This window comes from Thalia democratica, chromosome 4 (genome assembly GCF_965202585.1).
Source record: "Thalia democratica chromosome 4, ktThaDemo2.hap1.1, whole genome shotgun sequence".
Lineage (NCBI taxonomy): Eukaryota > Metazoa > Chordata > Thaliacea > Salpida > Salpidae > Thalia > Thalia democratica.
Window position 1 is genome coordinate 28952741 of NC_139168.1, and position 27498 is coordinate 28980238.

At 28.3% G+C, this 27498-nt stretch overlaps 1 protein-coding gene across 3 annotated transcripts; it reads right to left on the bottom strand.

Moving 5' to 3' along the window:
- Positions 1-1548: 1548 nt before the first annotated feature.
- LOC145834007 (integrin alpha-6-like) lies at positions 1549-26518 on the bottom strand. 3 transcript variants are annotated; one of them, XM_082941307.1, is made up of 25 exons: positions 26256-26518; positions 25247-25453; positions 24207-24311; positions 23591-23635; positions 21880-21996; positions 20804-20909; positions 20262-20401; positions 19691-19714; positions 18994-19014; positions 17078-17285; positions 16692-16843; positions 15907-16084; positions 14712-14846; positions 12828-12985; positions 11994-12077; positions 10384-10590; positions 9901-10050; positions 8488-8714; positions 7031-7130; positions 6095-6259; positions 4994-5139; positions 4527-4640; positions 3688-3813; positions 3155-3306; positions 1549-2825 (listed from the first exon to the last, which is right to left on the bottom strand). In XM_082941307.1, exons 1-25 carry the CDS (start codon positions 26404-26406, stop codon positions 2738-2740), a joined length of 3306 nt encoding a protein of 1101 aa, XP_082797433.1. In that variant the 5' UTR covers positions 26407-26518; the 3' UTR covers positions 1549-2737. The 3 variants fall into 3 exon arrangements, with proteins under 3 accessions (XP_082797433.1, XP_082797434.1, XP_082797436.1); XM_082941308.1 differs by lacking the exon at positions 18994-19014; XM_082941310.1 differs by lacking the exons at positions 18994-19014; positions 19691-19714.
- Positions 26519-27498: the final 980 nt, after the last annotated feature.

The following is a 27498-nucleotide window of genomic DNA, read 5'->3' on the forward strand; positions in this document are numbered from 1 at the left end:
TGGTATGCCTGAGAGATAATTTAGTAAATAAAACATTAAAGTTGTTACCAAATTACACATGGCACCCAAAATAAGTAGTATTAAAGGCCAAATTAAAATACTTTGCTTGAAATATCTCTTAGAAAAGTGTAGTCGCTGCTCGCTGAAGTTTCAAACAGTTATGCTATGAGTTGTAACAAAACGGTCATTTGCTAAAAATACTGCAGGGGTCGGCAAACTGCGGTCCGCGAGCCAAATGCGACCTTCAAAGTGAGTATCTTCGGCCTGCGAGGTACTTTTCAGCTCTAAACATACTTTATAAAAAACAGCAATAAGAATATCTTTTATGGTAAAAGCATACAATTAGGCGCTTAATTTAATAATTACTCATTAAAAGTGCTTTGATATTGCTTAATTTATCACATTGTTGTTTATAAAAGTATAGTTTGTTTAAATAACTGCGGCCCGCGACCAACTTCTTCTTGAAAAGTTGTACAAGGATTCCGTCCTCTGCATTATTATTTACTGAAAATCAAATTAAGACCGTGTTTCTGTAGATTTTTATATAACATTTCAGATTTGTTTTGCACGAACTGTTGTAAAGCTAAAAAGTTCGTCGCGGGGGGGGGGGGGAAATTATGCTTTGCAGACCGTAGTTACATGATCTTAAATTGAAAGTACATTATTTTCGTAGGACGCATAAAAGCTTGTTTTGCCTGAACCAGCCTTCGTGTATGTTAAAATTCAAAGTATGTACTATAGCTTTTCGCATGAAAAATTTTAAAAGTACGCATAAGTATTAACGAGTGGTTGATATATAGAAACAGTAATATGATATTTTCATCGTTTTTTTTTTGAAAAATATAATTTGGTTTCTATTAAAAACTACCTTTATATGTATTGTGTACTAACACGTACAAGTAAATAAAAAATAAAAGTTATTAAAAAACAAAGACATTGAACTTAATGGTTAGTAACCTCCTAAACTTTTATGATTAATATAAACTCACAAACTACAAAATTTCAAAGCAACTTTTTAATTGTTCTAGACCTATTTAGAGATCTACCGCATTCACTTAGATTATTATAAAAGTTTAAAAATAATTAATGGTCAGTAAACTTACTTTTTAAGTTTATATTTTCTAATGTTACTACCAAAAGATTAGTGTTTAGTACTAGGAAAAAAACTGGTATGCTAACAATTCCCACCCGCGATTATTTCCCACCAAAAAGTTTTTTTAATTTTTTAAATATTTTATTTTCAACAAACTTCTTATTTTTAACATGTTTTTATTATTATATTATATTTTCTACTTTTACTGTTACCCGTAATTCTTGGTCGGTAACTGGTTCTCGGGTTTGGTCGGGTGGGAATTGTGCGCAGACGGGAAATGATCGCGGGTTGGAACTAAGCGGTTCCCATAAAACTACAACTTTACATGTTACAACAGTTTTAAATATAGTTTGTAATTATAATGTTTAAAATCAAAAACGTTTTACTAAAATATTATAAACTGAAGGCTCTCATTTCATTTTTTAAATTCAAACTCACAAAGTTCAATTTTTCGTTTAGTTTATTATCATAATTATACAGTTAGTAATTAAATTAATCTTTTATACTTGATACGATATAGTGCAAAAATGTATATACAAAAAATATTAACAAATATTTAAAGTAACGCAGGCTTTAAGACTAAAGTATGACTTTACGTAAAATAAAAAAAACAAAAATAAAGTAACGAAAAATTTACAAAAACAATATTGGCAATCAACATGTATAAATGAACAAATTGACGTTTTAAAAGGGGAAAATAAAAAATTAATTATTAAAAATAATGGGGCAATTTGCAAGGCTATAATTAGTTTTTACAAGGTAAGATATAACAAGAGATACGATTAAAACAAAAGTTACATACATAAAAAAATAAAAAATAGATAAGAATTCTATGTACAGTATAACCATGGTACTTTCTGATACCTAATGGCATTACAGAAAAATTGTGTGCTCGAAAACAAGGTACAATAAAAATAACAAAATAAATGTTTCAATACTACGTTTTAAAGATTTCTAGTATAGATATTTTCGAAATAAAAATTGAGTTCCAAAAAGCTACATTGTGTTGTATAAAGATAATGTTTTTAACCGAAAACATAAACCATTAGTATTTGTGACTCAACAAAATTTTTATTGATTATTACAGTAAATTAGTCACTGTCAAAAAGATAAAGTGCAATAAAAATCTTTTCCAATTCTAGTTGCTTCTAAGTATTATAATGATCAAGTTAACACAAAATCCCTACAGTATGCAGTACAAATAAAATTTAAATTCCATTTGATGCAATAAATCTTACTGTGAAAACAAGTTGGTAAACGGTTTCAGAAATACATTTTTCTTTTAAAGTAGTAAAAAATTAAATATTTACAACAAAATTAGCTGCACTGTTTGCAGTTTGGATGAAAAGACAATGGTAAGAGTCAAGTAGCTCCCTTTAAGTACAAAAATAATTTTACACAAAAATAAAAATATTAAATTGCATAATGAACTCGATATGTACAATAAAAGTTTTAGTTTACGTAAATACACAACAAAAAATAAACGCATTCTTTTTGGAGAGACACGTTCAAACAGAGGCTTAGTGCGAAATAGTTTACAAAATTTACGATGGATTGGTATATTGAAAAAATCTGCTTAAAAAAGCTTTCTTTATATTACATACATCAGGGTTTTCTTGTCGCAGAAATGCAAGTTTCGCCCAATTACACGTTCGAACTCGCGGGGTTCAGGGGCTTGTTGTCGCTAACCTCTATGACGTCATCATCGTCTTCGTCCAACAAGTCCGGGAAACTTTTTAAAATGTTTAACCGGTTAAGCTTTTTATAGTTTAAAAATAAGACAGAAGCACTACTGTATGTTACGTGAATCTAACAGCGCGTCCAGTCGATAAAGCATGTTAAATATTATACAAAAAATAAAATACAACAAAATATTTGTTTAATTAAAAACTACCTTTTTAAAGATATTTTACATAAGATATAAAAATCCACATTTATATGTAGTTAGACTATTTTTTGTAAAAAATATAAATGCTAAATTAAAAAATTCGCAAAACAATTACAGCAAAACAACAAAAACAAACAAAAATTAATTAAAGAAACGCTAATTTCTAAACTGACTGTTTTCTCTTGAAGAATCCGCATTTGAAGAGGCAGAATATGATGAGCACGTAAACGATGAGGGCGATCAGTATCGCTATCAGGATGTACCACCACGGGAAGACTTGCGCCTCCGAGTCTATTTCGATCGCCTGGTCTATCTCCGTTATCACCTGTATGAAGGATATTGTTTGATGCATTTTTTACAAAATTCGAGTCAATCTATTTTTACTTTAAAAGTTGTTGTGTATGTTGTGAGGCAGTTGTTTTGCTGGTTTCATAATCACTAAACATTTTTTATTTACTGTTGTCCTGCGGCTATTATACTATCATTGTTACTCGTCAGTATGAAAGAAAAACTAATACATGCTTATCACATTGCTAATGTTTTTTTTTTCATGTCATATTCTACTAACATGTAAGTTGTAAAACTAACAGAAGCCTTGAAACCTCATTTAACTTTTTACTTTTTTTCAAACTGATTACCAGTTCAAAAGTTAGTGTGTTGCACTTTGCAAACTTAAAAGTCACAATAAATTAAACATTCAACTTACGGAAGCCTTGAAATCTCCGACGATCCTGACATTTTCCTTGACGCTCTTGACTTCCGCATCCGATCTCACCGATACGTCCTTGACGTCGATGAACTCCTCCAAGAACGTGTAGTTCCACACTCGGGACTGTTTTAATTACAACAAGTAAAAATGCAAGTGCACTGGTTTATTAAGTCCACACACTTGAGTTCCAACACTCGCGACAGTTGGAAGTGTAACAAGTAAAATGTGACATATACAAGTTTACTAGTTGTACACTTGAGACTTAAAAATGCAAATGTATTTGTTAACGCCAATATAAAAAGACATATACTGGTTTACGTTACAACCCTAAGAAAATAAATAAAAATATGACATGTACTAGTTTATGATAAAATATGAGAGCATAATACTTTACATCAAATACAGCGGTTTACGCAACACTCATAAAAATAACTAGTTCAACACCTTAGACTGAAAAGTATGTAAAATATAAAAGGTATACTTGCTTACGTCACACTGCTGAAAAAAAAAAACGTAACAAGTTATCCGCTGTACGTCGCTGACGAGTAGCGACCAAAACTATGTTTTACAGATTGCAGCCAGAACATTTAGATAAAGTATTTTAAAAATAGAATAGATTATATTTAGTATAATTTCATATACTCTTTGACTAAAACTATTAAAAAGGTTTGTATTAGTTTAAAAAAACAATTTTTAATACATTTTCAAATTAACACATCTTTCCTTTTTACCTTACTTTTAGATTTAGCTAGTCATTGCACTCAGATGAAACATACCTCAAAATTAATATTTCAAGTAATCTAGGTAAGTGTACAAACAATGTGTAAACTACTCACCGTGAGCTCAACGGTGGCGGTCTTTTTAGAGAAGAGTTCTTCCAAGTAACACTTGACCTCTACGCACCTCGCGCCCAGTTCGCACGTGATCGCACTCTCGAATCCAGAACTCGACTGTTAATTGTGTTTAATGTACTATTTATTTTTATTATTTTTTTATTGATTCTCAGTTTTAGGTTCTGTCGTGCAATTGTAGTTTTTTTGTTTTTAATTAATAGCTTTTTGTTTTATACTAACTTTAATATCGTCGAAAAAAAATTAGGATTATTAAATATTAAAAACGCATGATTTAAAGCTTCGCTTTGAAAAGATTAAAGCTAAAAATTTCAGTTAAATAATAGTCATCTGTTTATGGATGCACTTTTTTACCATGCATTGCTTTAGACATAGCATTTGTTATAAAAAGTTTTCGTACAATTATTCGCTTAAATTTTACAACACGTGCTAGTTTTGAATTTTTTCAATACCTTGGACTTGTACTTTATGGGCTCCTTGCCCAGCAGCTTGGCGTAGGATACTTTTATATCGTCCTCGGACAAGCTTCTCGGTCTTCTGGACTCAGCAACACCGATCGACTTGTTGAAGTTTCTATCCGCATTCTCTTTGTCCGCGCCTGTGTAAAAATACTTAAATAAAAAAAAAAGGTTTAAAAAGAAACTGAAATACAATCTACTAGTATACTGAAAAATTGTTTGCAATACTTTGTTTCGTTGTTAGTATAAAATGAATAAATCCATAATTAAAAGACAAACATCTAATACATGTAAAATTTGTAACGAAAAAATCTACTGGTTTGTTATTTGATTTAACTGTTTTTTAAAAATGAGTTCTTAAACGACAAACAATCAATAAAAATTAAAAACTTGATAATTAATAATAAACAATGATGCATGTTATTTTTAAATTAGTTATTGAATTCATACTACGTATTTACTTATACACTAATTATTTTATCTGCATAGTAAAACTTCTACAGACTTTTGTAGTTAAAATGAAAACTTGTATGCTTTGATAAAAATAAGTAAGTAACCATTTACTTAGTCAATACTTAACTAAAATTAAATAATGCAGGAAAATAACGACTTTAGTATGAGTGAAAACAATAAAATTTTAACGTTTGTTTAATTTTGCACAAGTAATCTTATAGAGATGACACAAAATACATTAAGGTTTCAAACTATAAACAAAAAATTATTTGTCCATTTTAATTTACCATAATTTGAATTTAATCAACGATATAAAAGGTTTTTCAAAGACATTATGAAAGTAAAAAAAGTACTTAAAATTATTAAGACATCAAATAATTTATTGAGGCAGTATTAGTTTACAAATTACAAATAGCTTCACATACACACGATTATCACAAAAAAATAACCTCCTTATATAGTCCAGCTCTCCATCAACTCGGCTGTAGCTTTTTATTGATATAATTTTGGTTTTTACAAAATATTATACTAACTCAGTGCTTGAAGGTTAGACATTTATGAAAAAAAATGATTACACCATATAACCCGTATGATAAATTTTTTTCTTTTAGTGTATATATATATATCAAACAAAACACTGACCCAGTCCGTACTGGTTCACGTTCACGTACGTCTCGTCGCACCTTCCCTTGATCGACTTGTCGAACCCCAGCACCCTCGTGTCGGAGAGGTACATCAAGTACTTGCCGTTGTACAGCTCGAGCGGGAACTGCACCGACAGCTCCAACCCGGTCGCCACTTCGGTGCCTGTAAAATATTTTTTTTAATTTAATATAGTTTTAACCAATTAAAAAAAAAAACAAATATTTCTACATCCACTCCAGTACTTGGTGTTTGTAGTTTTTGTTAACTACTAAAACAATATGATGGCGGTTGGCATGTTTATATAAATGAAGTTTAAACAAAATAAGTTAAATCGTTTTTCGTTTATAGTAAGAGAAAACATCAGTTTCAGGTGGTAAAAACATTTTTTAAAATTATTAAGAGTAAATATATTGTATCAAATCAATTTAAGTATATCTTTAATACGACCCGCAGTTTACCGACCTATTTATTAGCCAATGGGTGGCTTTACAAGCTGTTGTGTCTAAAACTCACTTGACAACTATTATTACAATTCACAAATTTTATGTGCAACAAAATTATATTTTGTAGTTTTTAGAAAAATTAGTAACTTTTTAGCAAAAAAACTTAATGTTATTAAAAAAAGAGCTGTCATATATTTTTCTCAAAACGAAACATTAAATATCAAAACTAAATTGCTGAAACCTATATGTGAATTTGTACTAACTTAAGAAGTTACATTTAAGTTAAAATTTTCTGATAATGCTTTAACGTAAAAATTATCGTATAGTTTTTAATCTATTTAAGCCAGTAGTAAAAGAGTTTAAAACAATAACAATATATCAAAATTTATACGCCCCTTAGCTTGTAAACCTACTTGAAAAGCTTCTATAACTGAAACAAAAAAAAAGTGATTCACAGATTTTTTTGAACAAAATGTAAACAAAAACAAACCGTTGTTTTGAACGAAGAAGGAATAGGAAACTTGTGGTCCAATTCTTTCCAGGGTTCCCATTGCAGATTCACCAACGATAGGGTTGTTGTAGTAACGGACCTGCAAGAATTAAAAAAATATAATTCTTTGTTTAATTTACTTTATATTCAACAAACTTAAATATAGATTAAATACCGTTTATTCTTAGGTTCGATTTTTTGCTATTTAAATAATTATGGTCGAAGCTTAGTTTAACACATTATTAGCAGTTTAAATTAGTCATTTACACTTAGGTTGTTATAGTAACGGACCAGTGTACAAACATAAAGGTTAACAGCAAACCTTAAAAGTTATTGCTGTTCTAATAATGTTAATAGATATTTTGATAAGATTATAACTTAAAAAGATGTTCATAATGTTCAGTAATGTAAGGCAGTGCCATTTAGTTTTAAATAACTGTATATAATGATTTTTTTTCCGTATCTAATAAAAGATATTTAAAAACATTAAGTAAGTAAACTATTTGAATTGTTTATTAAAAATGCAAAAAAAAAGTTTTGTAAATTTTATACTTAAGTATATTTTCAAAACTTTTTGCATCTGGCATAACATACATTAGGCATACAACAAAAGCTAAAATAAAAACTATAAAGATAAACGTTTGCGACCGTACTTTGCGTTGGTAATTAAAACTAAAGCTTCAAAGTAAAAGATAAACCCTCATATAACTTTAAAGCAATTAAGTTGACTGTAATACATTGCACTGCGCTCTATGCAACTGAATGTTTTGTGTTACCCTTTAATAATGAACAATGGTTTTAAATAAGTACTGCACTGTACATGTTTTGAGAATTTTTTAAATATTACTAGAACTTTAACTAGGTTTATATATTTAAAGCTAAGCAGTAAAAATGCTTTTATACTTAAGACAAAATTAAACTATAAGCAAATTGTACTATCCAGTTAAATAACTTGTACTTATCAAAAACTCATTGCAACCTTTTTTGGATTAGTGCTAAACTTATTTATTCTATTTTTTACAAATCGTTTTCAAATTTTCTGTGTACAAGTACTAGAAAAAAATATATATAGCTAAAATTTAAGCTGTAATTATACTTTTAGTAAATTAGTAAAAACTTTACAGAAAAAATAAAAAATTAATTTAAAGTAAGGATTACAAATTAAACAAAAAACATCAATATACGATTTTTATAGTATTTATTTATTTCACTTCTTAATTTATCAGCTGTATCACCTCTCAACTTGTTTGGGACTTTCACTACACTTAATTATCTTATTTTAAAATTATTTAAATACCAGTTGACTATATGTGACCAACTGATTAATATTTAGGACTTTTACTAGATTCATTTATTCTACACTTTATCTATTTAAACATCAACTGATTTTATTCAACTAATCGTTATTCTGGCTTTAGACTTATTTAATCAATATTCGATTATTCAGCCTGCCGAACCTGTTTAGGGCTGGCGCTGGACGTGACGATTATGTCGTGCTCCACGACGACCCTGGTGGTCATCTTCTTCACCATCGTCCTGTTGTTCATGCTGGTGGTCGAGGTCCTGTACTCGAACACCAGCTCTTTCGTCTCAATCGAGAGCGATCTCTCCACGAACTCAATGTCTATGGACGAGACTTGGTTGCGGTAGAAAGGGTTGCCCAGGTCGCATATTACCTCGAACGCTGCAAATTAGGTGATAAGTATATAAATATCTTATTATATAAAGTTCATTTAGTTTGCTTTTTTGGGAGTTTAATCTTAATTCTTGGTTATCTAGTTTACATCATACTTGCTCGTATTATCTCGGAAGTATGGTAAAATGTAAGCACGATAGTTTTTTCTTCTTATGTAATTAAGTAAATCATAATAAATTCATTATTAAGTTATTTTCGATTATCTATTATTAAAACATACGAAAGGTTATAATAAAAAATATGTATAAAAAATATCTTTAACATCTCATACGCTGGAAGTGCAGTCAAGTTTTGATAAAGTTATTAATGTTTACAAATTTTAAAAGCAACAAATGCTCCTGTATTATTTAAAAAAACCTAACAACCTAATAATTTGCAACAACTCTAATAAATAAGTATTTTCATAAATTAAGTTCAAATAGTTTGTCTTTCTTGCTGTTTAGCTTTATTTTATTCATTAAAAATCTACATGAAGTAGTTGAAAGTCAGTCGTATAAAGTAACATGGTTGTTAACACACAACTTGTTATTTTTCTATAGCTACACAAATTATTAAATCATGCAAAAGTTTATGAAAAACAATGAATTTACTGATTTTACTTTAAAAAACTTATTTGTTGACCATAGGTTATTCTAGTTTAAGTATATTATTCTGGATTTTTTGTCATAGTTTTGTAATAAAGAAGGGCTTAACTAAACAGTAGTATTATGTATTTATTCATTCATACAAAACAATTATTGCTGAGTAGTGATAACTAAGCTTTTATTTAAACTTAGCTGATTTACAATATCAACCTGTTTAACTTAAGATGATATCTTATATGATTGATCCTTTTTGTCAATCTGTAATTAATTATTTGGATTAAAAATGCATGAAAAACTCAAAGAGATGGCAAGTTTGATCAAAACTCGGATTAACAAACTTACCATAACTTAAAACAACTTGATAAAAAAACTATATATACAAAACAAGCGCCGTTATTCAACAAAATATTTCTAAACACCAAAAAAGAAAATTTAAAAGGCAATGTTTAAACCTTTTTTGAATTTAAATCAACCTAACTTACTTGTAATCGACCATTAAAATTACCACAAACCTAAAACGACTTAATAAAAATTCTACATCCAAACAAATAAAAAAAAGCTTGATAAAAACTATCTGAACGCCAACGCACCTGTAGAGGGCCTGCACGACACGGTTGAGTTCACACCGGCATCGAAGTTCTTGTACAGCAGGTGTTCAGAGTGGTCGATGTACAGTTTGGCCTGGTGTGCCTCTTCGCCCGGGTTCGTAACTTTTATGTTGATCGGCAAAGAGGGAGCATCTAAAACACAATATTTTGTTTGTATATTTTTAAATTATTGAGATTGTAATTTTTCTCTTCAACTTTTGAAGGTCGATTTAAACTGATAGCTTTTGTGACCAGTTAGAATCATTAATTTTTGTTTCACGTGAAATACAATTGTATTGTTTGATTTTTTATAGGTTTTATAGTTTCTAACAGTTTAAATAAAAAGTACTATCTATTTAAAAGATAATGTGAAGTAAACACTGAAATGTGTTAGCATATTTGTATTACAATCAACACAGTCAACTCACGGTAGATGTATATATATTGATAGAACTAGCAGTATATTTATACCATACATCAACTCACGGTACAAATGTTCCTCGGGCGCCGTTCCTTCCGCGCTCAGCCTGCTCTGGCACACGTCGTCGTCCCCGCAGTCGTGCAAGATCCTCACCTCCTTCTCGTGCCTCGACTGGTAGTCCTCGTCCAGTATGGGGTACCTGACCATGTCCACCATCTCGGCGCCGATTGGTTCCGGCTCGGGGACTTGGTCGTCCGACGCCAGGCTGTACTCTGTGTGACGTCATAGCGAGTAAAAGTGACGTCACATTGTGTAAAAGTGACTTGGTAATTGAGTTTAGATAATTGGTAATCACCAAGTTAGTTTGGTTGAATGTTCATTTGTTCGTCAAAAATACACAAGGAGTGCTATGTATTGTGATTATTAAGTCAGTTTGTTGAGTTTTAATAAAGCAACTTTAAAAGTTAAAACATACTGAACAGGTAAAAATAAAGTTTCAAAATGTTGATCTTAACTGCTATCCTCTTTTTAACACAAACTGTACTCTGTGTTTAAATTTTTTGAGTTGTTTGTTTTGTATCAGTTTTAGCGAAGCAGATTTTGGAAAAGAAATAAAAATAAAAGGATAATGATAGAGTATTGAAGTTTATATTTAATTTATAAAAAATGCTATGAATCATCATAAATCGTTGATTTTTGTCAGGGATAGACGTTTTGTGATATTACTAAAACTAAATTCATTATGACGTCACATGTAAAAACTATTACTCTTATTTTTACAACTTGAAACTACCGTTTCACGTTAGTTATAAACTTTGTATGTGACGTCATAATGTGCCGTCTTGCTGACATATGAATTAAATTCTCTTAAAGTTCAACAATTTTTTAATTTTTAATTTTATAGTCACTAGATTGAGGTTTTGTAGTTTTAAGTTCAAAATTTCGAATGAAGTTAGATTTTTGCACTAATACGCTTTAAACAGAATTTGAAATTACGTTAAAATACTTTTCTTTTTTCCTCTAACTTGTTTACTCCTATACAGTAATATTTGAGCTTTTATTTTTGTCCAAATAGCTGAAGATTGTAGCAATAAGCTACATGAAATAATTATACTTTTTTTTTGAAGTATTTTGTTATATATAAAGTATATATATATAAATATATATAATTAAGAAAGAGAAAGCACTTTCAAAGATTAGAACTTTAGTACTAGAACTTTACCAAGCTAGTTATTTGATTATAGTGTTTTGTTTTTTTTAAAACATTTGTTGCAATTGTTTTAACTTGTAGCCAGAAAATTAAAATTCATTTTAATTAAAAAAATTAAGAGTGTAATAAGCTCTTACTTTATTAAAGTTCAAAGACTTTATTACTTTTGACTTGATAATTTAACTTTCTCTTTTTAGTGTCTAGAAAAATTAAGATTTTACTGTAAGTCCTTCGTAAAAGTAATCGTAGACTAACATTAACTTCTAACGATATAAATAAAAAACCTTAAAAAATATAAACTTGTTGTACCTCTGTTGGTTTAATATGGTTTAAATTCAAAAACAAAGACATAATTTTTTTTTTTGCCAATATAAAAAACAAAATTTTATCAAAACCTTATATACTTGGAAAAAAAAAACTAAATAAATGACAAAAAATAGAATATAGTGAATATTTGAAACATACCTAGAACTATTGCAATTGGATCAAGTCTGTTTTTTGTTTTCTTCAAAAACTCGATTCTGATTCTGTCTTCGCATTTAAATTCACCTGAAATAAAAACAATAGGTTTAGTTTGGGGTTAGAAACGTAAAGCATTGAAAAAACTTTAGTTTCATATGTTGTTTACATAAATTTTCTAAAATATGAAACTCTACAAACTTTTTGATCATGTGATAGCTATTTAGTTTTTTAGGACATTTGATAAAAAATTAAACCATAAAATATTTAAAGTTTTTAAAGTTATTTCATTTGTTATGATGGAAATTTTAAGAAATAATGAGTAGTAGTTGTAAAAGTTATAGAGTTAATAAAAGTTTGAAAATAATAGTTTAAATTTTTAATATTATTTGAAAAAGCTGGAAATCATTAAAGATAAGTATACTTTACTTAAGTAGCCAGGCTAAAACATATGCCAGTTTATTTCAGTTTTAGTTTGAGTGAATAAATATCAAGTCTTTATATTAAAATTTTTTTTATGTTTGATAAAATTTTGTTTTTTTACCACAAAGTTCTAATAAATAAAATTTAACAACTTTAGTACTGATTTATGAGCTTTTTTACTGAAGTTACTTTCCAATAAACCGCAGAAAAGTTTTACAAAGCAGTTCAAGCATTCAAACGATAAATGTTAATAATTTTCTATACTTAATTTATAAAAAACTTTTAATAAGTTTACATTTTACCAGGTCTTGGTAATTTGATAATTAAAAAAAAAATTAAAATACTTTACAAAAACAAACATTACTAGTTCTTTGTGATTAAAAAACGTAACAAATAAGCAACATTAAAAAATCTAACCAGATCTTGGCAGCTTGGTGCTGCTCTGGAGTACGTTGCGATCACCCAGTCCATCGATGAGTATTCTCTTCTGGTCCGCTTCAGTGAACTGCTCGTCAAACACCACGCTGTAGTTGATGTCCAGCTCCTCCGTGAACTCGTCGTGCCTCGATTCGTATCTGCAATGTTTTGTTTTTCAAATTTCAAAATATTTACGTGCTATTGTAGTGAGTAAGTTTAAAGTAAAAATAAACTGTGCTCAAAATTGTTGACTCTGTACAAATAGATAAAAAAACTTATATCAAATATGTTAAACACTTTATTCGTTTCTGTAAAAGTTTTTGTTATTATAATTTTTTGATTACTTTATTAATAATGAACGTACTGTTTTTTATTATTATGACTTGTTTCAGTTTGACAGTCAGGTTGTTTCAGTTATTTATTATTTGATAAGATGTAGTTTGACTTCCCCGAAACCGGTCATAAATAAAATAGTTGATAAGCACATTTATTATAATTTAGATAAACTATTTACTCAGTAAGTTGAGCAATTTTTACAGTTAGCACAAGTAATTTCATTGTATTTTTATGCAAAATATTTTGTGTTGTAACATTTATTAGTAGCAAGGGCGTAATTTGACCGAACACGCAGCGCTTTAGTTTTCTTGAGACAGCACTTTTGATTTATACTTTTAAAAATAAAGTTAGTTTCAGCAATTTAAAACTACTAGCAATGTGTTTAAACCTAAAAATAAAAACCATTAGTGTTTTTTTTATTGAAAATTTTAAGTTGTGTAGATAGGTAGTAGTAAAACATAAATGTGCTTAAGCTTGCTGTTTCGGTAAAAACACATTAAGATTCAGAATTTATTTTGCAATTTTTTAAAATATATTGTCTAAAAGTTTTTACTGGTACAATAAATTTAAATCACTTTATAAGTAACTTTTGTTCAAGGTGTTTACAGTTTCAACAAATAACTTTTGATTATTTTATGTATTCTATCATTGTATAAATGTATAGCGAAAATTTACTGATTATATTAATGCTAAAAATAAATTCAAAAAGTTAATTTTTCTTTAGCGTGTCAGAAAACTGTTCTATTTTTTAATTACTTACAGCCCATTTTAAATGAGCCTTTTAAACATACAACATAAAAAAGTATGGTTACAAACAAATAATTATTCTTAGATATTTGATTACACTACATTATTAACAACATAAACAAACATGTAAAATTTTATGACTGACTACAATTTATGGCCTTTATAGTTAAAAAAAAAGTTTTTCACCAATGCGATAAGCCACTCTCACGCAAAACTGAATTAACTTTTATTACTAAAAATTTTACAATTTAGACATGTTCAATGTTTTGTTCATAGGTATAAAAAAGTTTTGTTTTTACTACATAATCTATAATTTTTACAGTATGTTACTTTTAATAACTTTAAAAACTGTGCAATTCATTTGTTATTTATAACTTTTAACTTTAAAACAAACGTATGTAGCAATTTCATTTACGTAGTTGAAACAATCTAATTAGTTACATACTTAACAGTCTAATATACAAAAATACCCCGTACACTTTTTTTTATACATATTTTATTTCGCTTAAAACAATTTCTTTCACCGGTGATATGAATGATGCGTTAAAGGTTAAACAACCATAACTAATTGAAAAGAGTTGGTCAAAAACATAAAGATCCCCCTTACTTTTGACTATTGTAATCTAAATTCTTTTATTTGCACTCAAGGATCAATACATTTAAAGTAATTTTTTAAATTTTTTTACGACAACAATGTTTTGCCTAAAAAGATCTTAAACTAAAGTTCTTATTGAAACAGTATAGAAGTACTTTTGTTCCTCTTGTAAAAGTATCTCTTGTTGTTTGTTCAACACAACTCACTTGAGGCACAGTTGGAAGTAGAAGCAGATGGATCCGTCTACGGTGTCGTTGCTCTCGCAGGGAACGGGATCCTTCAGATCCAGCAGTTCCGTCGTCAGGTTGAAGTAGGACTCCACCGCTATGATCGGTCTGGACCTGAAATGAAATCGAACAGTAAAGATAACTGAAAGCTGCTAAAGAAGTCATGTGTCAGAACGTCAATAAAAATTAGAATCAAAATTAAATTTCAATTGCAACTGACTGTTCAATATGAGTGTTGTAAATTTATTAGCATTTGTTGAGTTGATGCATTGAAAACATACAAAAAAAATTACTTGTTAAAATGTATTTATTTAAAGTTTTTTTTAGTACAACATTAATTAATCAAAACTTTATTTGTAAAACTTAGTTTCACCCTTTAAGGGATTTTTAGTTACAGCCTTTTTTGTTTATTTTAAAAGTACTTCTTACATGAAAGTTAGTTATAACAAACTTTGTTTCAAGCTTTGCAATATTTTCGTCGCTTTAAGCAAATTTTTTTTAGTATGCAATTAATTGAGTCTAGTGATTGGTTTTTATTAAACTGATAATTAAGCTGTTTTTCTCATAATAATTTTCTCTAAATAAAACTTTAATTAAGGTTTTAATTGATAATTTTTCAAAAAAGCTTATATAAAAGTATGCTTATTTAAAAAAAAGAAACAATTTGCATACTTTAGAAAACACTTGAGTAGCTTATTTTACATACAAAGCTTTACAATAGACAATTTTAAATAAATACTTTTATAATTACGATAAACCTTAAGTTCAAAACTAAAATTAAAATTTTTCGAAAAAAAACTTAATACATAGAAAAAATTGTTATAGTAGCAATTACAGCTTTGTTATGTTTTTCAAAAGATGACAGTTTAGTAGATTAAAACATTTAAATTTGACTTGGTACGTTATTTGCAAAGTAGCAAACTAAAACGAAAACATTTTGTACACAGGAGAAAATTGTCAACAAATATTTACTTAAAGCTTAAAAATAGAAAAATTATTGCTTTGCATATAGTTTTTACAAAACGTTACTAAAAAAAAGTACCTTTCAAATAAGATTAAATTAACTGACAACATTAGTTCAATTTGATTTCCAGAAATCTCATTGTAAAACACAAGACTTAACTAGAACAGGTTCAGCAGTAATATTCAATTTTAAAAATAAAAATCCCCCAACCTGAGATGAAGGGCGAAGTTGGACCTGGAGCCGATGAGGACATCCGGGTACTTGTTGTCGTCCATGTCCATGTTCCCCGAAATCGAAACTCCGAAACCCCTGACTTCCCGGTCCGCCGCTCCCCCGAACTTGCCTCCGTCCAAAACCTGAGACAACTTCAACGTTCCCTCACTCGTTCCTGCGATGATTCATTCATTTTATATTTTAAACAAGTTTTTATGCAAGTACTTTAAGTTTAGCTTTTCTTTTTACGGCCTACACCTTATTTTTATATATTCATGTTGCGCAGAACAAAAACAAAAAGGTCAAGGCAAAATTTTAGCTGAAAAAAAAACGGCTTAAATGTAGCGACCTTAAGTCTGAATTAAAACTTTGTTAATTTTTATTTAAATAAACTGATAAAACATTTCTCAAGCAACCAATTAACACAGCTAAAGTAATAAAAAACTTATTTAGTGACTTTTGAGTAGCTTAACTTTGTAGTAGATGTAAAATAATCAGTTTGTTAGTTAAGTAATTTAAAAACACAAATTCCATACTATCTTCAACTTTCTAATTTTTATAAGCAGATAAAACTAAACATAAAAAAATATAACCGTTTGTATCTGTGAGTCTACTTGTGTTGTGCAATAAATCAATTTTCACCAAAATATATAATGAACTTTTTTAAACTCAAAAACTTCCGTTTTTATTCATTCAAATTTTTGTTTAGTATTTTATCATTTTAAAACTTAATCAATACTCTACCAACCTACATCTCTATCACTTAAAATTTTTCAACAAACCTCTATAAATGTAAACTTTTCCGGTCTTGTTGTCCTTGGGCGCTCCAATTGCCACGTCATTGTACCCGTCCTGGTCGAAATCCCCCAATGTGGCCAATGTCTGACCAAAGAACGAGTCCACCGGACCATACAAAACTTGCGGATCCACTTCACTGAGTTTCAAAAAGTCTCGTTTTATTTTATACTTCGAAAAGTTTACACACTAAAACCTTAACGAAACAACCGACGACTCACGCTATGGAAACCCCAGGCTGAGTAAGGTGGGTTAGGGGTATAGTTTCAAAAAAAAGAAAAAAAATTTGGTATATGAAGTTAGTTGCAGGTTTTTAAATGCACCGTATGCATCACGACCAAACAATTAATTTATGACGTAACCAACGACTCACGCTATGGACATGCCAGGCTGACTGACATACACGTACGCGGCCCCTCCGTACTTGTTGTACTCGTAATACTGGGGCGCGCCAACTATGAGGTCATCAACTCCGTCGTTGTTGATGTCGACGACCAGCAAGGAGTAGCCGAAGGAGGACCCGACCTGGTACCCGTCCATGAGCAAGAAGTCCTCCAGCTTGGGCTCGATTTTCTCCACGCCTGTTTTTGTTGCGTGATTTTTGTTATTTTACGTCATTGACGTGTTTTTTTTGTTAATTAAATTACGTGTTTAAGTTCGTGTTTGGGTTGAAAAATAAAAACTAAATATGTATCAACTTAAACTGTGAGGTACAAAGTAAACTGTAATTGTTTGTTGTAATTAAACTGTATTTTGTTTTTTAAAAAGTCTTATGAGCTTTTATTTGAGAGCCTGTGTTTGTTGTATTTACATTTAATATTATAACCTTTAGCTTTTAAGTAAACTTTTAATTGATATTTCTAAGTTTTAAAAGTTTTCTTAAACCTAGTTATAATTAAAACTTTTAAGACAAAAAAATATATGTAATGTTGTTAAACCAACCTTTAGCGCAAATGATAAGTTTAAATCTCTTTAATATGTTTTGTAAATATCTACAAATTTTTTGTCTAAGTTTGTATTGAATTTAATAAAGTACCTAAAATATTAATAAAGTACTTTGAAACTTGTTTATAAACACTCTGTTCAAATTATTAAAAAGAAATCAGTTTAACTATAAAAAAATAGGTTTTAACAACAAATATTTTTTTGTACTACATAAGTTTAAGTAATAATAGATAAAAAATAAAGCTTTAAGTAGGTCAATTATTTTTCAAAAGTAATTTTTTTTGTCGTATTACTTTATTAATACTTCTTGTAGCTACAAGCAAGCTATTCAGTTAAAATCAAATATAACATGCAAAAATATATAAATGTTGATTTGCTTTTATCAGAATCGTCATTAAAATGTTAGTAAGAAATAAACTAAATTTTAGGCATTGATTGTAATTACCGAAAGTAATTGTCTTTACTGTTACACTAATCAATAATATAAGCAACTTTTACTTAAATTTAAGGCTTTTTAATTATCATTAAGATAAAAGTATAATTTCGTTTTAAAAATTGTATAAAAGTTTAGTAATTAAACTAGTTTAAACGTTCTCCGTGCAATTTTACTTTTATTTTTCATTTAACTTAATACTAAGCATGATTCAAAAGCATTTTGTTTAAAAATAAATTAACAAAACTAAAGTCCGATTGCTGTTTAACCTTTTTAGTTACTTAACTAAAAAATAGTTGAAAACAACATCGCATAATTAAAACTATCTTTTCGTTTCTCAAGTTGTTCACAGCCGAAAACTAGACTATACTTAAACAAAATTGCAACTCGTAAAAATACAACCCATTAGATTTAACAGACAACTCAAAAACTTAAAGGGGTAATACTTTTACGTTGAAAGGCGCACTTGTAATAATTTTTACAGTAAGCAAAACAAAGTCCAGTCTTTTTCACATAAAAACCAAATTTCCAATTAATTAGTTCAAGTAACATATTTACATGAGATTTTTAGCTTAAAATAGAAATTAGTAACAGTTTAACCAATTTAAGTCGCAATGCTCTGCCCAACGCGTCACTACTACTTAACATACTCTATATTTTTAATCGCTCAATTGAACTAGCTGTTGTTTTCTTATTAGCAATACTCATTTAAACTTTTCATTTAGTCATTAACTCATTTAGTTCTCCAGACATACATCGTGTTTCTGCAAATTACAAACAAATTCGAGCGTCTACAATTTATTGATAGGAACATTTCAAATTGCATATTTTCAGTCACAAATTAACACAACAGCCACAAGTTATTCACAAGCGCAGAGTAAATCAAAACACTTTTGATTTTTTAAATTTACCTTCATCTGTAGTCAGTCCACCTTAAATACACAACTTTAAATCAGTCCTCTTTCAAATATTTTTATACTTTAAGGTCAGATGTAATTTTTTTTTCAGTTTTAAGGCCGCTTCGTGTTCATATTTAAACTTTTTGGCGTGTATTTTTTTTAGTGGTTGTAATGTAACCATATTTCGAGCAACAGTTATTTATAAAAAACATAATTGAAAACATTCTTACTTTATTAAACTTAATACACCATGTAAGTTTTCATCGCCAATCAAATTCGTCAGAGTTCATATTTATCACTAACTACTTTGCATTTAATCTACCACCAGTTTTTTAATTGAAAAGTATAGAAAAAGTACTTTTGTCATGCTTAAGAAGAAAAAAGATCAACTGTGATAAATTAAAATGTCTTTTTAAGTAACACCCCGTATAATATTAAAATTATGATAGTAAGGAAAAAGTTTTGTATAGTCTATTTCATCATTTTATTGTGAAAAGGTTAGTATATTTTAAACAAAGTTAGAAATGTTTATTAAAGAAGAAGCTTTTAGTTTGAAATCTTAAAAACATATCCATCTTGAAAAAAAAAAAAATAGATCATGTACTTGTCTTTTTTAAAGTTGATCATTCTACTCTAATATTTTTTATTTATATACCTAATATTTAATTAAATCAATTGTCAGCTACCATGCAAATTATTGTTTTCTTACCTCCTCGTGTCTTATAGTAGAGTTCTGTTGAATTAATTATTACGTCACATATACTACACTGCATAACAATACAAAACAGTGAAATTACAAAAATTATTATTTTTTAGATAAAAATAATTTTGAATTATTTACTCTTAGCTAAGATGATAAATTATAAATAAGTAAACAAAATGAATTATGAGATAAAAAACAACATTTAATTGCTTATACTACTTATTAAGTTTGTTTAATATACTTTTTATTAATATATGTTTTTAAGCAACTTACTTTCTGAATATTATCTCTTATAGTCAAATAATAAAAACTTTGAGTTTGTACGAAATTAAAACTGTTTATAGCAAAATCTAAACTTTAATTTTGTTCTATTTTATTAAACATTTATACATAAACTTATAAACACAAAAACAACTTGGTGTTGAACTTTTTTTATAAATAAATAGATATTACAAAAAATACAGTAATCAAGGTATATACTTAAGCCTGAACAAAAACAAAACTTGTGTGTACAAACGACAAAAAAAAAGTGACACAAAAACGTTTCGACAAAACAATTAGCACACGTCAAACCAACTTTTAACGAAGAACACCACCCCGCCCGTGAAGTTGTACCTGGGAGCGCCACTTATCACCACTTCGCCCAATTCGGCGTCGAACATGTTGCGGGTGATCGCCACCGAGAAACCGTTGTACGAGTCCTTCTTCATGGGAAACCTGTTTGTTTTAATGATAATAAGTTGTAAAAATATAAATAGCTGCATATATCAAGCTAAAGGTTTGTTAATAGGGATCGTAGCGAGGCAAGTTCGTTTGTATATATAATGAAAAGAATTTGATTAGCCATTTTAAATAATGTTAAACAAACATTAAAATATTTGTCAGTTTAATAAAAAAGTACTGTGCAAATTGTTTTTGCTATTAAGAAAAAAAAATTAACAAAAACCAATTTGAATTTTCCAAGCTTTGGTTCTTTTTGTTGTGATGTAATTTTTTTTGAAATTGTTAGTGCAGCATAGCTCTAAGGTACGAAAGAAAGAGAGACAAGATTAACATGCACAAGTTATTTAAAAAAAATACACAAAATTGATGATGGTGATTTAAAACAAATTAACGTACTTTGCATTGACGATGGACTGCCACAGTTTCTGTTCCTCACCGAAGAACTGCTTCTTCAGCTCCTGGTAGAACACGCTTCCACGCCACTCGAGCGCACCAGGTCCCCCTGTGACGTAACAAAAACATTTAACATGTTCAAACCGACACTCAATTCTGATATATAGTACAAGAAAGAAATTTTTATATTTATATGCATAGTATGTTGAGGTTTTTTGATCTTATTGTTAGTTTTTGCAAACAAATCATAGAGCTTAACCGTTATCATCATAATCAAATCAAAAAGAAAGGGCGAGAAAAAAATTTAAAAAGGAAAGCAACTAAATTCTACTTCATTGACTGTATAAACACAGCAAAGTTGCCATAAGGGCACCCGCATGGAGCCAAGTAGTACTTGTAGTGGTTATTATAAAATTGATTATTAAAAATTAAGTCAACTCTAGTTTATAGTACAAGTAAAAAGTAATTGATTTATATTTAAAATATGTTGAGAAACTGCAACCTAAGTTTTGTAGAAAACAAAACCTACAAGTTGGTAATGGAAATTAAAAAGTACATAAATAGTAAATTATTTTTAAAGTAATACTTCTTGGTTGAGAGGATCTTCTTCATTCTTAATCTTTTTTATGTAATAAACAGTCAACACTCTTGAAATAAATATATTGGCAGCAAAAAAAGTATAACTAAATGCTAAAAATTCAATTACATAACAAAATGTATAAACAGAATGCCTTAGACCACTTTATTAATGAAACTTGAGTTTAAATGTTATTTTCTATTAGTTTGCAACCAATTTGCATAAATAAAAACCAACCGACTATGTAGGAACCTCTATAAACAGCTGAATTTATTATATATATTTTAATTTTAAAAGACGAGCAAAAACCTTCACTGAAAAAATAAAATGACTCAATTTCTTTCTTTTCAAATATATTTCACCAACTTATTCATTCAGTAAAGTTAGTGATGAGTCTGATGTTTAATCTGTTAAAACAAAAAATCAACTGTTTACGTAGGAACCTCTACGAACAGCAATGTTCATTCCTGTTTGTGTTAATTTAAAATTTCAAACTACCGACCGACTGCGTAGGATCCGTTCCCATTAACCGCCAGGCTGACCCCAGGTTGCCCGTACGCGTACCCGTACTTCTTCCACGTGGCGCCCACTAGCGTCTCGCCCAGTTCGCAGAAGTTCTCTGTAAAATAAATAACAATTAGCATTTTTACAACGACAGCTCATCAGACAAAAATGCTGAAAAAAAAACAGAGCGAATAAATAAAAATTAAACATTGAATGTTTTGTTAAAACAGTTGTAAGATAAGAAGAAGTTTTCTGTAAAGATAAATGAAACCAATCAATTAATAGCACTTTCACGCATGAATGGTTTTGTGTAATATACATAAAGTAAGCAATAAGTTGCTAATATCTATATTTTATTGAAATTTTTATATCTGTAAAATAAGATAAGTAAGACCATTCTTTTAAAAATAGTTTCTTTCATGTACGGATAGTTTTTTTCTTTATGTATAGTATTCCATAAGGTGCTAACTTTACTGTTTTAGTGAAACTTGAGGAAATTGACATTTTTGTCTGTCGAAACAAGTTTTTTAAATAGAACAAATATTTTAAATTTCGTGTATTTTATGATGAATAAGATAAAAAAGAATTGCGATTAGATTTATTTTCTAAAGAGTTAAAGCAAGCTGCATAGTAAAATATTTCTCAGTGTTTCAACTCACATAAGTCCTCTATATAACATTAGCAACAACTTTTCTGTGTATAAGTTGTGATACCATTATGCTGCTTTTACTCAAACTTAGCGCGTTTGAAAGTTATATTCAAAATACTAATCATGTGTTAAGTATTAATATTTAACTTACGAAATTAAGCTAGTTTTTATGAAATGTGTTTACTATCTATGAATAGTTTACGATAACATAAATTTATGTTATCATATATAAGAGCAGTAAATCAGTTCTTATTCAAATCCAGTAAATTTAAATCTGTATGTATAAATTTATTAACTTTTTTGAATTTGTAATATGGTATTGACATTAAGTTCTTTCTTGTTATAATGGTTTGTAAAAAAGTGCAGTTTTTAACAAACTTGTTAAAAAAAAAGGATTAATTACTTTTATAACACCATCAGAAAAAAAAACAGTTACAGTTTTATTCAACATATTTATTTTTATCACACTTTTACAAAATTTACAATAATTAAGTTTGAGATTAAGTTAATTTATACACGAGATTTCATTTTTGGACATGATAAAATTATACAAAAAAGTATTTCTAGTTACTGGTAAACGACAAGCAGCAAAAACACTACAGTTTTTCTATAAACAATTGTTAATAGTTACACAAGTTCAAACGAGCTTACAAAATATTAAACGTTTCAAAATACAATCTACTGACATTCATAACAACAAAACTCATCTTTTTAAGTGCTTTGAGCTTATGTCTGTTGATTATGATTTTGTTTTATTTATAAGATAAAGGAGGAGATACTTTGAAAACAGAATAAATTGAAGCTTGACTATTTTAAAAGCATTTGTAAAAGTAGTTATTATACAAAATACATTTTTAATGCTGCACTTCATTTATTTAGTTACAATAACATCGTGTTTATTTATGATAAACATATAATTGAAGCGAAAACTTGCAAACTATTTAAGTATGTGCACTATAGAGAAATAAAAGTTTGTGTTTATATACTTTTAATTTATAAATTAAATAATAATAAAATAAATACAATAAAACAAACAATAAAAATAAATGTTTCTACTAACTTGTAGCAAGGTTTTCCTCATCTTCTTTTAAACTATAATCAGTTCCTGTGAAAAAAGTATACTTATTAAAAAAATTAGAAAGTTCTGGGAAATAGTATACTTGATAAAAAAAATGCAAGGGAATAATTTTTAATCAAATAATTGCTTGCTTAAGATTTTATATTTAGTTTTATATTTCAGTTTAGTTGAACTTAAAAAAACATTTATTAAAAGAATTTTGTTGTGAACAATTATTAAGTTGTTTTTAACAAAGAATAAAATATAGAAAACTTTAAGTGTTTGTTATTAGTACTTCTTGTTATCTACTAGATACATAGTAATTAAAAAACAACTTAGTTTGTTTTTAGTATAAAAAAGTGCTTTTTGCACCGTGTCAGTTAGAAAACAATTTCAAACTTTTTATAATATTTTGCATTATAAATAGCTATACAATGCAACTATAACAAAGAGGTAGCTCATTATCTAGTGTTACGGTTTAAAAAAGTAGATAGAGTGTAAACAAAAAGTTTTGAATGGAATCAATTTATTGTCAAGTTTCAAAACAGTTATTTTTTTTGCAAAGACTCTTTAGTAAAATAATATTTACAAAACGTTATTTTTACCCCAATTCACTAACCATCAAGGGCAAAACACTTTCCACAAATTCTCATAGTTTCTTTTTCTTCCTTATCTTTAACCCCGTGGATTCTGTGAGCGCAAACCATCACACGCTTACCAATACCTAACAATTAATATTCTTATTAGAACTAATTCTATTTGTTTAAGAATAAAACTTAATTGTTTTTGTAAGTCAGCGTGATTTAAAAGGCTTGTAAGGTATTTATTTTTTATATACCTACAAAATATTTCCCATATAATAGTTCATAAAATAAAATTCTAGTAATTTTTCAATAACCAAATTTTATAAAACATCTTAAATAAATAATTTAATAAACTTAAATACCTTAAAACCGATTCCCATATATTTTTTTATGAAAATATTTCCTAGTGGTTTTTCAATAACTTAAAATTTTTGATTGTTTTGTTTTTGTATAAAAACACGACTGGTATACTATTTTTAAGTTTTAAAATAAAAATTGAAGTACTAATAGGTGTTTTATGTAATGTAGGGACACACTTTCTTTTAAAGAACTTGTAATACTACTTATTGTTTGAATTAACAATTACTGTTTATAAACTGAAGTTTTTGACAGATAGTGTTATCGATGACTACAGATAGTTTTTAATTGTTATCTTGGACATGAAAAACCTTATTTATGAAACATAGTTTTAGTTAGCTTCATCATAGTACAACAAAAAAATTTTAAATTTCAAAATTATAGTTAGCTAACTAATATGTTATATTAGATTAATTGAGATTAAAACGTCAAAAATATCTCTTTGTTATAAAGTTCTTTCTCCTTTGGGAGTTATACTCTCAAAAAGGTAATAACGTTGTATCGACGAAATAAGCATTGTAACACAATATAAACTATAAGTAAGTTGTATAAATAATATAAAAACTACAATTCTTTGATGAAACATGTTTAATACAAAGCTCAAAGACTTTAAAAGCCGTTAGTTTTCAATAGCTGAAAAAAATTATTTATAGTTCAGAAGTACATACAATAAAATAGATAAATTTATCAAAAAAAGCCGAGTGAAACTAAAACCAACCCTGGCTCTTCATTGAAACTCCCAGCCACTCGTCCGTTTTGTTCCACGTCACGGTGCTTCCCCCTTGGTCCACCTGAACCCTCGCGCAGTCCTGCCGCTGGGTGGTGTAGGGGCAAGAGTACACGCCACCAGGGGCGGTCGAGAGCGGTTGGCTTGGCAACGCGGTGGCGGTGGGCGCCCCAATCGCGAACATGCTCGAACCCGGTTCTGTATTGATGGGGTTATTATATTTATTATATTATTTTATTTATTTATATTTTATTTATTACCAGCTATTATAATTGCAAATATCTATTATATTTAAGTTTATAGGTTCTTAAAAAATCAACAAGGTTATAATAAAGTAAATTTGTATAAAAACACCTGTTTCTTTTATGAAAGATTTAAAAGTATCAAAAACTGCCTGTGTTCTGAAAATATTTAAAAAATAGTTTAGAAATAAAATGCTTCTTCTTTTGTAACTTAAGAATGAAGGAGGAAAACTGAGAGCACAAGTGTGAATTTAAATTTGACTAGTTGTTGAATGAACTAAGGGTTTAATTTATAGTTATGGAAAGTTAGATAAATTTTTGTAATTTTTAAAAGTAAAATGTTTGATATTTTCTCAAAAAAAAGTTTTAAGAAACCAAAAGTGTATTGAATTATGTTTATAAAAAAAGTTATAAAAATTGTAGTGCTAGTTGTAGGTAACGATTTAGAAAATTTCTGCTCATTTTAAAAAAACTTCTGAAGAAAGCCAAAAGTTTAATAGAAAAACTTAAAAATACTTTTTAGGGTATAAAAATTATTTACACTTTGCAGTTACTCAGTAGCAACACGCAGAATATTTAAGTAGATAGTCAGCTAAGTAGTCAGCTTTATTAAACAAACATAAAAAAAATTAGAACTAGCTTGAAAACTGTGTTGTAGACAGCTTTTAAAGTTTAATCAAAATTTTAAAATCAAACAACTTTGTATTTCTAAAGGCAAAAAAAAAACGCTTTCTTTCAAGAACAGATACTTAACAAACCATTTGATATTTTGTGCATGACCGTCGAATAACCGAACAGCGATCCGTCGACTCCCTTCTTGTAGTAGGGTAGCCTCTCCTCGAAGCTGTACCCGTGTGTCGTCATGACGACGCATGACGTAATCACCAGCACCAGGCACAGTGACGTCATAATCGATTTGCTGTTGTCGTTTGTTTTCTATTTGAACTCGTCTGTTGTGTGTCGGTTAGTGTTTGTGCTTAAGTCATTACGTTAGCTGGAATGGATACTTTGCGTTTGTTTTCGTTTCTACGCTTTAAAAAATGCTACATAAATACTTTATCTTATTTTTGATTTTTCATTTTACTTAACAAAGTTAAATATTTTTTTAGTTTTATTTAGGTTTACTAAAAACTCGGAACACATTATAATGTATTAACATAATATTAATTTTAAACAGCAGTGTAGGTAAAATCTTAAGCTTTATATTTTTGAAGGATATTTATAGTTGAAAGTCTAGTTTTTTCAAAATAAATATTACATTTTAAAACAATGTTTAAGTCAAAAGTCTAAGGTCAACACAAGTGCGTAGTTGTACATATTGTAACATATAAGTTAATACCAAAACATAACATTTTAAAACTTTTGAGACTTTTGTAGCTTCTAAAATATAAAAAAAGACGTATTTATAACATATACATAAACTTTTGCAAAACTTTTAAGACTGTTTCTTTTTTATGAAAAATAACTGCTTAATATTAAAAAAAAGTAAAAATAATTCTGACCTTTTTCACTTGCAATGTATTAAACACACGTTAAACTAAATATACTAAAAAATTAAGTAAACCAAGTAAAACCTATCTAAAAAACAAATATTTCAAAGCCGCTGTAATAGAGCCTTAAGATAGTTTTAAATATATAAAAGAATTTAAAAATTTAAAACAGTTTAGAAGTATAGAACGGCTACTGTTAGCTTTATATGAGCTGGAGATTGGAATTTGTAAATTTCTCATTTGTGTTAAGTTTTACCACAACTATTTGAGCTTGAGGCACTGCTTTTACTTATTACCGTGACGGCTAGAAGCATTTTTATACTTTGAATATAAAAGTCGGTTTTTCAATATAAAATTAGAAACAAAAAAATTATTAAAAATCTAAGATTAGTAATTTTTGATATTACGGTTAGACTCACAATGATATGCACTTGGATATTATTTTTAAACAAAAGTTTAGAGTTTAAAATCGTAATTTAGTTTTTAACACAGTACAATTGTTAAATTATTT